This window comes from Wickerhamomyces ciferrii, contig 00123, assembly GCF_000313485.1.
Source record: "Wickerhamomyces ciferrii WGS project CAIF00000000 data, strain NRRL Y-1031 F-60-10, contig 00123, whole genome shotgun sequence".
In the NCBI taxonomy this organism is placed as follows: domain Eukaryota; kingdom Fungi; phylum Ascomycota; class Saccharomycetes; order Phaffomycetales; family Wickerhamomycetaceae; genus Hansenula; species Hansenula ciferrii.
The window spans coordinates 27,789-43,047 of record NW_011887617.1 but is presented as its reverse complement, the minus strand read 5'-3'; the positions used below and the strand labels follow the sequence as shown (position 1 = coordinate 43,047).

Here is a 15,259-nt window from a genome sequence, read left to right as displayed (position 1 = left end):
CTCCACAAAAAGAACCGAACTGAACTGGGTACCAAGTTCCAACTACTACAAACCAAAAAATAATAAAACACCAAATAACTGGAAAAAAGCAAAAAATATATTGGTTTTTTAATACAAAATAAATACATGGTTTAAACATTTTTAAAAATCACTCTTTATGTTGAGAAGTTGATTTACTTGAAGTTCCTAAATCATAATCATTATCTAATTCATTATCAATATCAAATTCATCATCATCTAAACTTTTCTTATGAACATTTGATTGTAGTTCAATATCTTCCAAGTCTTCAGTATTATAAACTTTTTTATATTGACCATTTGAACTATCTCCACGATTAAAACTATTGATGAAATTATTTAATCTATTTGATCTTGATGGTTCAGCTTGAGTTCTTTGATATGTTGGTGGTGGTGTAGAAGTTGGACTAATACGATCATCATTTGAATCAGCCCATGAAACTGTTTTTTTATGACCATTTCTTGAATTGATATTATTATTATTATTATCATTTAAATTTTTATTTCTTAAAATTGAAGTTTTTTTAGGTTGTTTTCTTTTTTTATAATAAACAACTAATCCACCAAGTATTAAAAAGAATATTAAATAAAAAATGAAAAAAATTGGTGATTTCCCCTTTGAATTTTCTGAATCTTGATTTTCATTTTCATTATTATCCTGGGTTGGTGTATCTTTATGATGAATTGGAGTTTCAATATATTGTTTACCATCTTGATCTTGAAATTTAAAATTTTTAACAAACAAATCAAAAATTCCTCTTGATTGTTCTGGTAAATCAAATGGAATCATATGTGAAGCATTGAAAACATCAACATAAGTCAAGTTTTTAGATGATTTAATTGAACCAGTCAATTGATCATCATAAATCCAATCATAAGTTTCCACTTCATCACTAAAACCTTTTGAACCACCCCAATTTAATTTTGAAATTAAATCTTCAACACCACGATTATTACAAATAATATCATTACCACCATTAAATAACATAATTTCTAATTTTGATAATAAAGAAGGTAATAAATTATATGAAGGTTTCATACCTTTATTTTTTAAATATTTTGAAACATCACCATCACATTCTCTCCATTGTTTGATTTTAGAAGGATCAAGGTTTAAAGCTTGAACAACTTCCTTTTTATGTAAATAAGGACCAACTTGTTCTAAATCAGGTGGCCAATTCATACCACAACTTGGATAACTATCTCTTAATTTAATATCATACATATTTAAACATTCTTGATCCTTTGGACCTTTTTTATCTCTAGTATATTGTAAGATCCATGTTAAGATATTTTCACATTCACGCATTTCAAATTTATCATCATTAACAGGATTATTAACTAAATTTTGACAATGTTCTTGTTGTTTTAATAATTTTGGCATAAATTCATCATTTGGATTTAATAAACCTTTATCCAACATAAAAGGTATATAACTTAAACTTTGAATAATTGGAGCAATCCAACCATTCCCAATTAATAAACCTTTTAAATTTGAACTAAATGATTCATTTGAATTTAAAATTTTATCAGCAATGAATGGAATATATTGACCTGCATAACTTTCACCAGCAATATAAAGTTCTTTATTTAAGTCTTCTGGGAAAACTTCATAATATTTTTGTAAAAACACAACAAAATCATCACCAACTTTATTTAAATCCTTATCATAATCTTTTGTTGTACTAAAACCAGTTCCACCAGGTTGATCAACAAATACTAAATCTGCAACTTCATTCCATGACCCAGTATTATATTTCAAATCACCATCTTGTCTCACGTGTAATGGACCAATTTCCATTAATGCACCATCCATACTTGAACAACCAGGTCCACCATTTAACCAAATTATAGTTTTATTAAATTCATAATTTTTCTTTAAAAATTTCCAAAAAAAATAATTTTCTTCAATCTTTGGGTTTAATTCTAAATGACCTGCATACATTAAAGGTCTATCAATTTCATCAACACTTTCAATACCTGGTAAATTTTCCACAAGGAATTTTTTCGATGGTATATCAATTGGTGAAGTTGATACTAATGATATTAGAAGCCCTAAAAAGGTTCCAAAAGAACTAATCAGCACCATAATAGAATATAAAATCTATAGCACACCTCTAATCCAAATTCTTAGTTAATATAAATATCTTTTTTTCTTCTCTTTTCAATTGTTGTTATGTTATATGTGTTTCAAATAGCCCCCATTCACGGAAGAAAAAACAAACAGTAAACAAGCTTCTAAACCTCCGAACAAGTCAAATGGAAATATGAATAATAAAGAGCGAATATCACACAGGAGTCTAAGCACAAGACATCAACGTATTGGAAGTGTAGCAAGTTGTAAAAGCTGTTTTTTGATTGAATAGTTTTGGTGTCTTTTCGGTTTCTAGTTTGAGAATTGATTTTCAAAAATAAAATTCGCGTATAGTTAATATTTTGTTTACCAGCAATAAAGATTAATAAAGTACTTTTAAAGATAAGAATTTATAAGTTTATATGTATTCAATATAATTTATAAGATATAAAAAGAAAGCAATGTAATAAAAAGAGTATAAAAATTAAGAATTGAAAGACAAAGATTAAAATTGAATTAACATCATGAGGTTAATCATTAATCTTGAATTGGTTCAATATTCCAAATAGATTCAGCATATTCATCAATAGCTCTATCAGAACTGAAAAATCCAGAATTAGCAACACTTAAAATACTCTTCTTTAACCATTCTTTTTGATCCAAATAAGCTTGATCAACCAATTCATGAGCTTGTAAATAACTTTCAAAATCATCACCAACTAAATAATGATCCCCATGATATTTAATAGAATCAATTAATGATCTATATTCACCTCCGGAACCAAATTTACCAGATTCAATTAAATCTAAAACCTCGGTTAATTTTTCTGGTAATTCATAACCATTAAATCTATGTTGATGTCTTATATCTTCAACATTTTCAGCTAAATGACCAAATAAAAAGATATTATCTTCACCAATTTCTCTTGTGATTTCAACATTTGCACCATCAACAGTACCAATAATTAACCCACCATTCAAGACAAATTTCATATTTGAAGTACCTGATGCTTCTGTACCTGCAGTTGAAATATGTTCAGATAAATCTGAAGCTGGAATAATTTGTTCAGCTTTTGAAACATTATAATCTGGAATGAATACAACTTTTAATAAATCTCCAACTTCAGGATCATTATTAATAACTTCACCAACGGAATTAATTAATTTAATAATTAATTTTGCAGTATAATAACCTGGTGCAGATTTCCCACCAAATATAACAACTTTTGATAAAATCTTGGAACGTTCTTCTGGTGAGGCTTTTTTAATACGAATATAACGTGCAATAACTCCCAAGATGTTTAATTGTTGACGTTTATATTCATGAATTCTTTTAACTTGAATATCAAAAAGGACATTTGGATTTGAAATTTCAATACCTGTTAAATTTTTAATTAATTTAACTAATCTTTTCTTGTTATTTAATTTAATATCAAACCATTGTTTTTGGAATTCAGAATCTTCAGCATATTGTTCTAAATTTTTCAATTCATTTAAATTACTTAAATAATGATCTCCACCTAATTTTTCAGAAATTAAAGTTGCTAATTCTGGATTAGCTTGTCTTAACCATCTTCTTGGAGTAATACCATTAGTAACATTTGTAAATTTTGAAGAACCATAAATTTTAACAAAATCTTTAAAAATTGTAGTTTTAATCAATTCAGAATGTAATTCAGCAACACCATTAACATTATGAGAACCAATAATGGCTAAATAAGCCATTCTAACTTGTCTTGGTTGAGATTCTTCAATAACAGAGACTCTTGATAATAAATCACGATCATTAGGGAATTTTTTCTCAACAGATTGTAACCAAAATAAATTTATATCATAAATAATTTCTAAATGTCTTGGTAATAATCTTTGAATTAATTCAACTGGCCATTTTTCTAAAGCTTCAGTCATAACTGTATGATTTGTATAACCAAAAGTATTTGTAACAATTTCCCAAGCTTGATCCCATGGTAAACCTTCTAAATCAACTAAAACTCTTTGTAATTCCACAATAGCTAAAGTTGGATGAGTATCATTTAATTGAATTGCAACTTGATCAGTAAATTCAGACCATGGTCTTTTGGTTTTCTTAAATCTTCTAAGGATATCATGTAAAGAAGCTGAAACCCAAAAATATTGTTGTTTTAATCTCAATTCTTTACCAGAATCAAAATTATCATTTGGATATAATACTGCAGTTATTGATTCAGCTCTTTGTTGACCTGCAACTGAATTTTGATAATCACCTGCATTAAATTTTGAAAAATCAAATTCTGTTGTTGGTTCAGCACTCCATAATCTTAAATTATTAACATTTGAAGTCTTATAACCAGGAGTTGGGAAATCATAACCAACTGCAAGAACTCTTTCACCACCAACCCAATTAACTTTAGTTTGACCTTGATCATCCTTGGTATGTTCAACATAACCATAAAAATCAATTGGGATTTGAATTTCCTTTCTTGGGATTTCCCAAGGATTTGAAAATTTTAACCAATAATCAGGAGTTTCAACTTGATAACCATCAATAATTTTTTGTGCAAAGATACCATATTGATATCTTAGACCATAACCCCAAGCAGGATAATTCCCAGTGGAAAGAGAATCAACAAAACATGCAGCTAATCTACCTAACCCACCATTCCCCAAAGCGGCATCAGGTTCTTGTTGAATTAAATCTTCTAAATTGAAACCTAATTCATCAGTAGCATCTGAAACTAATTCTCTATTATTTGTATTAATTAAAGCATTATCTAAAGCACGACCCATCAAGAATTCTAATGAAAGATAATAAACTCTTTTTTGATCTTTAGTGGTTTGTTTTTGTTGAGTTTTATTCCAATCAGTAATTAAATTATCACGAACCGAGTTGGAAGTTGCTTGATAAGCAGCTAATTCATCACAATTATACAAGGAACGAGCAAGTGTAGTTTCAACATGATTAACAAAATTTTTTTCAAATGTTTCTTTAGAGTCAAATTTATCAACACCAAATTTTTTCCAAGTTTCTCTTGATTTTAATGGGATTACAGAATCAATTGTTTTGATTTCTGCTGGAGAAAATCCAGTGAATCTTCTTATATGTTTTGGACGTGGTAAATCAGCACCAGGTTCAGAAGGATGGAAATCGTATGAACTCATTGTATGGTATTGATTGTTTCAACGAGGTCAATTGAGTTCAATTGATGTTGTACTTGTTGGGTAAATTTATAAAATAAGGGATTAGAAATTTAGGGGATGAAAAAGGTTTTATATACAAATGAATTTTTAACACCTGATGATTTCAAGGGATATAATAAGGTTTACAAGGAATGAATTGATCCGTAAAGAGACACAGGGAAGAAATAGGCAGGGAAGGGACAGCAGTCTAGAAGGAAATAGACTGGTTTTATTGGTTCAATTGTTGTTCAATTGTTCAATTGCTATCAGTTAAGTGTGGTTATGTGATGGATGTGGTTGTTGTCCATGGGGTGCATACATAATAGATAATAGATTATACGATTGTGTGAAGAATAATTTTAAATTATATGCGATTAATAAGTATACCAAGATATGACTATATACTATATACTTCTATTGTCTTCTTATTATTATTCCATTGTCCTTGTAGTTCCATGTTGTCTTCATGTTCAATGCGTTCCATCCGATGGCCATCAATGTGCAAATAAGGGGATGATCCACAATCAATTGACAATTGAAATTTGACACCATCACAAAGAGACAACCAGTACCAAAGACTAGACCAATCAGAGTACACACACAGTCAATTCTCAGACACTGGCCAATTGTTGAGTGGAATTACAATAGTCTATAAACAACCACTCGTATAACATTGTATCCAGTAGCTATAGCTCATCATTTGTCTTTCAGATCTCAATATATTTCAATTTAATACGACTTGCAAACACATGCATCAATTAATAGGGAATAACAATTTATACACAAAACAACCACAACACAACATCAAACCATAAATAAAATAATACAATCTAGACAAACACACCACTTTAATCACAAATATCACATAAAATCAATACATTTATATACAAATTTATCCCATAATCTATATATCCAATCATTTATTACCGCATTAGGAAATGTAATTAAATTTTCGTGTCGTTTTCGCGATTTTCATTTTCATTTTGAATTTTCGCCATTCGCGTTTTTGACATTTTTTCGTTTTTAGTATTAAACTTTAGATCTTTAATATCAAAACAATACCAAATAACCAAGTTCACCAACCTTTTCATCAACTCCATATCCAACAAAACTCATACTACCACACCATGGCTTCCACTTCCGCTTTACCAGCCATCAAAATTGATGTCAATTATAAAGAAATTAGTGAAGGTGTTAAAGATTTTTTACAACATTTTAAATCAACAGGTTTATCAGAAAGTGATAAATTATATGATGCTCAAATTGATCAAAATGCTTTACAAGGTGATGATGATGATGAATTAGAAGATGATCGAATGGAAATTTTAAGAAATGGTCCGAAATACTTATATCTTTTACAAAAAATTGCAAATAGAGATTTATCAACTTTATATATTGATTTAGATGATATTCAATCATTTGAATTATCAAATGATTTTACAATAGGTACACAAAATTTTGGTAAAAAATCACTTGTTGAAAATATAACACAAAATACATATCATTATATTGAATTATTTTCAAAAGTTATTGATGAAATTATGCCTTTCCCAACAAAAGATATTAGTTATAAAGATGGTGTATTAGATGTTATTTTACATCAAAGAAGATTAAGAAATCAAAGATTAGAAGCTGAACGTCGTGAAGAATTAAATGCAAATAACAACAACAATAACAACAATGATCTTGATCAAGAACAACAAAATCAATTAAATGAAGATCAAGCTTTCCCTCCAAGCTTAACTCGTCGTTATAATATTTATTTTAGACCTTTAACAAACTCTTCACAAAATTCTAAAATTTCAAATAAAGCTTTAGCTGTGAGACAAGTTAAAGGCTCTTCATTAGGTCAATTAATCACCGTGAGAGGTATTGTAACAAGAGTTTCAGATGTTAAACCATCAATCACAGTTAATGCATATACTTGTGATCAATGTGGTTATGAAATTTTCCAAGAAATTAATTCTAAAACTTTTACTCCATTAGCAGAATGTACATCGGAACAATGTGTTAATAATCAATCAAGAGGTAAATTATTCATGTCAACAAGAGCTTCAAAATTTTCTCCATTCCAAGATGTTAAAATTCAAGAATTAGCTTCCCAAGTCCCAGTTGGTCATATTCCAAGAACTTTAAACGTTCATGTTAATGGTGATCTTGTAAGATCTATGGACCCGGGGGATGTTGTTGATATTGCTGGTATTTTCCTTCCAGCTCCATATACTGGGTTTAGAGCTTTAAGAGCTGGTTTATTAACTGAGACTTATCTTGAAGCTCAAGCTATAAGACAACATAAAAAAAAATATGATCATAGTGTCCTAGATGAAGAAACTGAAAGACAATTAAATAGTATTAATCAATCTGATGGGTTTTATAATAGATTAGCTCAATCTATTGCACCAGAAATTTATGGTCATGAAGATGTTAAAAAATCTTTATTATTATTATTAGTTGGTGGTGTTGATAAAAAAATTGGTGATGGTATGAAAATTAGAGGTGATATAAATATTTGTTTAATGGGTGATCCGGGTGTTGCTAAATCTCAATTATTGAAAACAATTGCTAAAATAACACCAAGAGGTGTTTATACCACAGGTAGAGGTTCTTCAGGTGTTGGTTTAACTGCTGCGGTTATGAAAGATCCAATTACTGATGAAATGGTTTTAGAAGGTGGTGCTTTAGTTTTAGCTGATAATGGTATTTGTTGTATTGATGAATTTGATAAGATGGATGAAAGTGATCGTACTGCAATTCATGAAGTTATGGAACAACAAACTATTAGTATTTCAAAAGCTGGTATTAATACAACATTAAATGCTCGTACTTCAATTTTAGCTGCTGCAAATCCCCTTTTTGGTAGATTTAATCAAAAATTATCTGCATTAGAAAATATAAATTTACCTGCTGCTTTATTATCAAGATTTGATATATTATTTTTAATCTTGGATAATCCAACAAGAGATGATGATGAAAGATTAGCTCAACATGTTGCTTATGTTCATATGCATAATAAACATCCAGAAATGGAATTTGAACCATTATCACCAACAACTATAAGAAATTATATCACCAAGGCAAGATCTTTTAGACCTGTTGTCCCGCAAGATGTTGGTGAATATGTTGTTAATTCTTATATTCGTTTAAGACAAGAATCAAAATTAAAATCCAAAAGTGGTGAATCTGCATTTGGTCAAGCTACACCAAGATCTTTATTAGGTATATTAAGAATGTCACAAGCTTTAGCACGTTTAAGATTTGATAATGTTGTTTTGACAGATGATGTTGATGAAGCTTTAAGATTATTAGAAGTTGCAAGATCATCATTTGAAATTAATTCAAATCATAAAAGAAATCATGAATCACCAAAGACAAAAATTTATCAAATTATTAAAAATTTAGCAACAAGAGATGAAGTTTTCAAGAAAACTTTATCAATTCAATTAATTAAAGATGCTGTTATCTCAAGAGGTTTTACTGAATTACAATTGACTGATTGTTTAGATGAATATAATACTTTAGGTATATGGCAATATATTAATGATGGTGAAGATTTATATTTCTTAAATAATGCTGATGGTGATGCATTAGATGATGATTTATTTATGGATTAAGCAAAAGTATAATCTTCTAGAAATAAAGAAGAAAAGATAAATTTAATTCTTGTATTATATGTTATTCTTATTGTGTTTCTTGTGGTTTTTATGTTATTGTTAATTGATTTATTGTATATTATTAAAGATCAAAGTTTTTTTTTGATTTAATTGTTTAATTCTTAATAATAAAATTGTTTGTATATTTATAGATTTGCTTGTATGTAGAACAGTACTTTAATATTATATAGACCAATGATCTATTAATTAATCATGGAGCTCTTTCAATAATGATCTACGTCAACGTACGTATACGTTGTACTTGGAATAAAGCTGAAAAATTCCACTTATACCGACACCTGGCTGCATTCATTATAACAACTAAGAGGGAAAATGTAATGGAGTCTAGCCACCCATCAAAATATATATTGTCTTATATCATGATATTAATTCATTTTTCAATAGATTTTAATATATCGGATGGACATACTTTCACGCGGTCCACTTATACACAAAACTTCAACGGCATATAACACAAAACATTTGTATGTGAAGAAGACCAAAATACCACTTTATATAGGTAATATGGTACTATTAATAACAATAGGATTACTGGATATACTCTAAACCAAGCGACAGCGGCGCAGGAATACATTAATTTTGTTAGGTGACATAATTGGTCAAACAGGTCATCTCAAAAATTCAACAATTCGGCCGTGTGGTCTAGTGGTATGATACTCGCTTTGGGCGAAGATTGGGTTCACTCAATCTAATATCCACAAGCATGCGAGTGGCCCAGGGTTCAATTCCCTGCTCGGCCCGATTTTTTTGTTATTTTTTGAAACCGGTTTTTTTTCATGAAAAACCTTTCTTTTTTGGTGAATAAATTACTCAGTCTAGTGCAAATGAACTCAAATGTTCCAATAAACGTATTTTTAACTCACAGCCTCCTCTAATTGGTCTATTATTCAGTCATTTAACCGGAAACACATAGTAATAATTTACCCGCGAATTTGATGGTTTCCTATCATGTTACGTAATACACGATGATTTTTTTATTTTTTTGCCATTCAGGTTTTTTCTTTTAAAATTCATTACAATTTACAATATTTTAGTACTGATTTAATCAAATCAAAAGATAATTTATCAAACTAATTTTATCAAATAAACATATTAACAAACATCAAAATGATCAACAATAACGATACATTCATCTCCGATGAAGAAGAAGAACTATGGTGAGTTGCTTAGTGTTTGTGGTTTTTGATGTCGAATTATGGACTTTTTTATTTGTGAAAGGCGCGCTCTCTCTAGTAAAATTAATGGGTTCATATTTCATCATCATCATTATGATAAGATTCCTTGGGAATAATATACTAACAGTTATCAATCAGTCCATTATGTGTGGAAGAAATGGATATTTCAGATAAAAATTTCAAACCATGTCCTTGTGGATATCAAGTTTGTCAATTTTGTTATAATAATATTCGTCAAAATCCAGAATTAAATGGGAAATGTCCAGCATGTCGTAGAACTTATGATGATGAATCTGTGGAATATAAAGTTGTGTCTCAAGAAGAATGGAAATATGAACATAGTAAACAAACAAGAAGAGATCGTGAAAGAAAACAAAAAGAAAAGGAAAAGAAAGAACATGAACAAGCTAATAGAAAACATCTTGCTGGTATGAGAGTAATTCAAAAAAATTTGGTTTATGTTGTTGGTTTAAACCCTTCAGTAGCTTCAGATGAACTGCATACAATTTTAAGATCTGATAAATATTTTGGTCAATATGGTAAAATTCAAAAAATTGTAATTAATAAAAGAACTCCTCCAGCTGGTGTTCCTCAAAGTCATAATCAAAATCTTGGTTTTGGAGTTTATGTTACATTCAATAAGAAAGAAGAAGCAACAAAATGTATTAATGCTATTGATGGTACTTATATTGATGGTAGACCTTTAAAAGCTGCTTATGGTACAACCAAATATTGTTCTTCATATTTAAGAGGTCAAAATTGTCCAAATCCAAATTGTATGTTCTTACACGAACCTGGTGAAGAAGCTGATTCTTATACAAGACAAGATTTATCAACAAGACAAGGTCTAAAGATGAATGGGGATCCAAACAGTACTCAACATCAAGGTTTATCACAATCACAACAACAAAATGGATTCAAATCATCTTCACAATTTTCAAATCCAAGATATTCTAATAATTCTCAATATTATAATCATCATAATGGTTCTTCATCTTCCATTCATCACAGAGATCAAGATGAAAATAATTACTCATATTCCAATAGTAATAATAACAATAATAGTAATAATGGTAATCATACTCCACAACCATCACATACACAACCAATATTGGGAAGTGCACCTTTACCAGCAACTGCATCATGGGCAAGCAATTCAATTCCAAAAACTTCAAATGTTTCATCTCCAACAAATGCAACAAGTGTTTTAGCAAATTCTTCTGCCTTCCCAACTTTAGCTGAATCTACCACTTTACAACAACAGCAACAACATCATCAACAACAACAAACCAGAAAACAAAAAGCTTCTAATAATAATAGTAATAATAATAATCAAGGTGATGAATTTAGTTATGAACAAGCTGCTGTTTCATTTATTGATGAAACTTTAAATTTCTTAAATTCTTTACCAAGATTCAATTATCAAATCAAATCAAATGTTATTGATGAAGAATTAGATTCTTTCCCTCCATTATTTGCATACTCTAATATTAAAGTGGATAATACACCAGGATCATTCAATTTAAAACTTGTTGAATCATTAATTTCAAAACCTGTCACTAAGTCAATTTCACCTCAATTACAACAATTAGCATTACAACAACAACAACAAGCTCAAATTCAACAAAACCAACAATTGGCTCAAGTTCAAGCACAAGTCCAAGCTCAACAAACTCAAGCTCAATTAACACCATCTCAACAAGCTCCACAATTGAATGATTTTACACAAGCTTATACTCAACAACAACAACAACAAAGACCACAATCACAATCCCAAAACCCTCAACAATTTTATTCACCACAAGCTACAGCTGCAGGTTTATTACAACAACAACAACAATTCGGTAATCAAGATCAAGCACAATTATTACAAGAACAATTGAGACAACAACAACAACAACAAATTTTATTAAATCAATTGAAAAATGAACGTAATTTTTCAGCTACTCCACCACCACCAGGTTTATATCAAAATTCAGGTGCACCAAATTCAGCTACAGAATCTCAACAATCAAATCAAGTTGGTGGTACTGCATCAGAATTATTATTTCATTTAATGAATGGTAAAAAAATTAGTACTTAAGATTATCGAATGTTTTAATTTATAGGGTATAAGTTTCTTTTGTTTGTCATGTTTTGTATAATGTTTATTTAATTCCACTTTATGTATTATAAAGAGAAAAAAAAAGCTATAAATAATATGTAGATTTATACTATACGCGTGTATTTCAATATGGACTGAATCTTTTTTCCTTTTTCTTGATTGTCATTGGTTTACCAGAACCTACAACACCAACTTTTGAACCAAATTTTTCAGAAGTACTAAATTGTGAAGATGTTTTCTTTTTAGTTTTTTATTAAAATTTTGCCAACTTTTTGCACTTTTATTTAATTCTAAATCATCATTTTGTTTCTTCTTTTCTTGATTTTCTAATTTTGTTTGTTTTAATTTATATTTATTTTTAATAAATTTTGGTTTTTCTAATTTGATTTCCTCTATTGGATATGTTTCAGTTTTATCATTATCAAATTTAACAGTAATTAATTTCTGATTACCTGATATTATTGTAATTTTAACTTGTTGATATTCTTTTTCTAATTTTGGTTTGACATATACTAAATCTCCAACTTTGAATGAAGATTCTGGTGCCTGGGGTGATTGAGAGTTAGATGAAATTGTATCTATTGGGATGTCTTTCTGAGTATTATCTTGTATACTTGATTCTTTGGCCTCATCTGTATCTTGTTTTGTTTCTGGTTCTTCTTCTTGATTTAGTAATGATATCAAATCTTTCAATTCCTTCTGAAGTTCTAACAACGATTCATTTTCCGGATCCTGTTTCAGCGTTTCTTCAATGTCTCGTAGTTGTGATTTATATTCCTCTAGTTCACTCATTCTAACCTACTTTTCAACAATTCCAATGATTTGTAATTTTATAAATCATGTCAAAACTTCATTATTAATTTATGCTTATATTACTGTTTTTTTCTATGTGTGCGACCAGGGCTTCGAACCATAACCTTTGGATTTTTTCATATAGTAATTAACTTTTGAACTTTCACTTCAAGTAGGGAAGATTGTTTAGACAGAAGCTTAAGCAGAATCCCATTGAAAAGATTAGAAAATCCATAATGGTAAGTATTATTTGTGCTGTTAGCTGGCAAAATAACATCAATGCTAATTTTGAAATAGACTGATACGTCAAAATTCCCACCGGATGTGTCGAGGTTATTTGAACCAAGACCACCTTTAAGATTTGTTGAACAGATAGATACTGCACCAAAAGAACGTAAAACAGCTTTTATAACTGGAATAGGATCATTCTTGGATAAATTAAAAGAATATAAACAGATTGATTATCCAAAAGAACAATTTGAAGAAACTCCAGTATTGAAACAACAACGTGAAAAAAGGGAAAAACAATTATTAAATAAACAAAAATTAGATGAAGATTTTGCTAAATGGAATCCATCTGAAGATCCACATATCAAAGGTGATCCTTATAAAACGTTATTTGTAGGGAGATTGAATTATGAAGTTACAGAAATTGATTTACAAAAGGAATTTTCTAAATATGGTGAAGTTGAAAGAGTAAGTTATGATAACTATGACTTATAACTTTGAATATTGATTTACTAACTTTTATTTAAACTTTAGGTTCGTGTTGTTAGAGACAAAGATACTAGTAAATCTAAAGGATATGCATTCATACTATTTGATCATGATTCAAGTGCCAAAGCTGCTTATAAAGAAGCCAATGGATTGAAAATCAAAGGTCGTGCTATAATAACGGATATTGAAAGAAGTCGTACTTTTAAATCATGGGTACCAAGAAGATTAGGTGGTGGTCTTGGAGGCCGTGGTTATATCAAAAGACAAATTGAAGCTGAAAGAGCACCAAAGAGAAGATATGATACAGGTCCACCAAGTGGGAGAGGTAGAGGTGGATCAAGATTTGGAACTCGTGGAGGTCCAGTTGGTGGTGGACGTGGAGGAAGAGGTGGTGGATATGATAGATCAAGAGGTGGTTCTAGCTCTAGAGGTGGTTATGATAGATCATCATATTCAAGTTATGATTCAAGATCATCAAGATACAGAGAAAGACAAACTGATGATTCAAGTCATAGTGGTGATTATGGTGATAGATATGAAAGTAGATCTGAAAGACCAAGTGGTGGTATAACGAGATATGAATCAAGATCTGAAAGACCGGAAAGAACAGAAAGATTTGAATACAGTAGTAGGTCTAATCGTGATTTTAGTGATCGTGATAGAGATAGAGATCGTGATTCCAGAGTAGTGAGTGAAAGAGAAAAAGAAAGAGAAAAGTTTAGAGAAAGAAAACTTGAACAAGCATCCAAAAGTCGGATGAGATACTAGCTTAGTACAAAATCTATTTAAATTGCATGTTGGCTGTATTATAAGTTAGTTTACAAGACCTGTAGAAGACGGTTTGGAAGTAAATAACTTGAATCATTTCTCCATAAATGAAATGATCCAGTATATCATGATCAACCCCAGCAACTGGTATTCAATCCAATATCTTTATGATTAATCGATAAGATTGCCTTTTAAGATGTCTTATTATTGTACTTATATATTCGATAAAGACACACCCAATATCTTCGCGAATTCAGAAAATCCCCTTTCTCGGAATAAGATATGTGTGAATTACTTGATCAGAATTTCAATCAAAATATCAAAAAACTACCAATTTCAAACACAAGTTAATAAAATAAATCAAAAAATGGAAGACTGGAGAAGAATTGACATAGATGCATTAGACCCAGAAGCTCAAATAATAGCTGAAGAATTAAAACCAGAAGTCGCACCTGTTAGTGCTGAAGAAGTTCAAACTAGAATATCAACACTTCGTTCATATATCTCCAAAGGTGCTTTTACTGATGCCATTGGATTCCTTACTGAAGATCCACCATATGGTGCAGATGATGCTTCAAAAGTGAGTGTAAACCATTGATCTAGCTTAGGTTTTTTCAAGAATACTAACTCTTTATAAAGTCACAATTATTAAATTCAGTACTTGATGTATTTAGTGCAACAAAGCAATCAGAAATTCCAACAATTGTACAATCATTATCAATTGAACAACAAAATGTATTGGTTAAATATCTTTATAAAGGAATGTCAGTTACTAAAGGTCAAC

The 15,259-nt window shown here is 29.7% G+C and overlaps 7 protein-coding genes across 7 annotated transcripts; 4 read left to right on the top strand and 3 right to left on the bottom strand.

Annotated features, from left to right (window-relative positions):
* Positions 1-148: 148 nt before the first annotated feature.
* On the bottom strand, positions 149-2,107 carry BN7_3923 (S10 family peptidase; the record flags this gene model as incomplete). Its single annotated transcript, XM_011275450.1, has 1 exon — positions 149-2,107. One exon carries the CDS (start codon positions 2,105-2,107, stop codon positions 149-151), a length of 1,959 nt encoding a protein of 652 aa, XP_011273752.1.
* A 522-nt stretch (positions 2,108-2,629) lies between these two features.
* GPH1 (glycogen phosphorylase) lies at positions 2,630-5,230 on the bottom strand (the record flags this gene model as incomplete). Its single annotated transcript, XM_011275449.1, has 1 exon — positions 2,630-5,230. The coding sequence occupies one exon, from the start codon at positions 5,228-5,230 to the stop codon at positions 2,630-2,632; it is 2,601 nt and encodes an 866-aa protein (XP_011273751.1).
* Positions 5,231-6,375: 1,145 nt separating this feature from the next.
* Positions 6,376-8,859, top strand: MCM7 (DNA replication licensing factor MCM7; the record flags this gene model as incomplete). Its single annotated transcript, XM_011275448.1, has 1 exon — positions 6,376-8,859. One exon carries the CDS (start codon positions 6,376-6,378, stop codon positions 8,857-8,859), a length of 2,484 nt encoding a protein of 827 aa, XP_011273750.1.
* A 1,392-nt stretch (positions 8,860-10,251) lies between these two features.
* Positions 10,252-12,177, top strand: MOT2 (CCR4-NOT core ubiquitin-protein ligase subunit MOT2; the record flags this gene model as incomplete). Its single annotated transcript, XM_011275447.1, has 1 exon — positions 10,252-12,177. The coding sequence occupies one exon, from the start codon at positions 10,252-10,254 to the stop codon at positions 12,175-12,177; it is 1,926 nt and encodes a 641-aa protein (XP_011273749.1).
* A 201-nt stretch (positions 12,178-12,378) lies between these two features.
* BN7_3919 (uncharacterized protein) lies at positions 12,379-12,990 on the bottom strand (the record flags this gene model as incomplete). The annotated part of the gene is made up of 1 exon (XM_011275446.1): positions 12,379-12,990. The coding sequence occupies one exon, from the start codon at positions 12,988-12,990 to the stop codon at positions 12,379-12,381; it is 612 nt and encodes a 203-aa protein (XP_011273748.1).
* A 236-nt stretch (positions 12,991-13,226) lies between these two features.
* SNP1 (U1 snRNP complex subunit SNP1) lies at positions 13,227-14,475 on the top strand (the record flags this gene model as incomplete). The annotated part of the gene is made up of 3 exons (XM_011275445.1): positions 13,227-13,233; positions 13,367-13,686; positions 13,753-14,475. 3 exons carry the CDS (start codon positions 13,227-13,229, stop codon positions 14,473-14,475), a joined length of 1,050 nt encoding a protein of 349 aa, XP_011273747.1.
* A 367-nt stretch (positions 14,476-14,842) lies between these two features.
* ARC15 (Arc15p) lies at positions 14,843-15,073 on the top strand (the record flags this gene model as incomplete). The annotated part of the gene is made up of 1 exon (XM_011275444.1): positions 14,843-15,073. One exon carries the CDS (start codon positions 14,843-14,845, stop codon positions 15,071-15,073), a length of 231 nt encoding a protein of 76 aa, XP_011273746.1.
* Between the last annotated feature and the right edge of the window lie 186 nt (positions 15,074-15,259).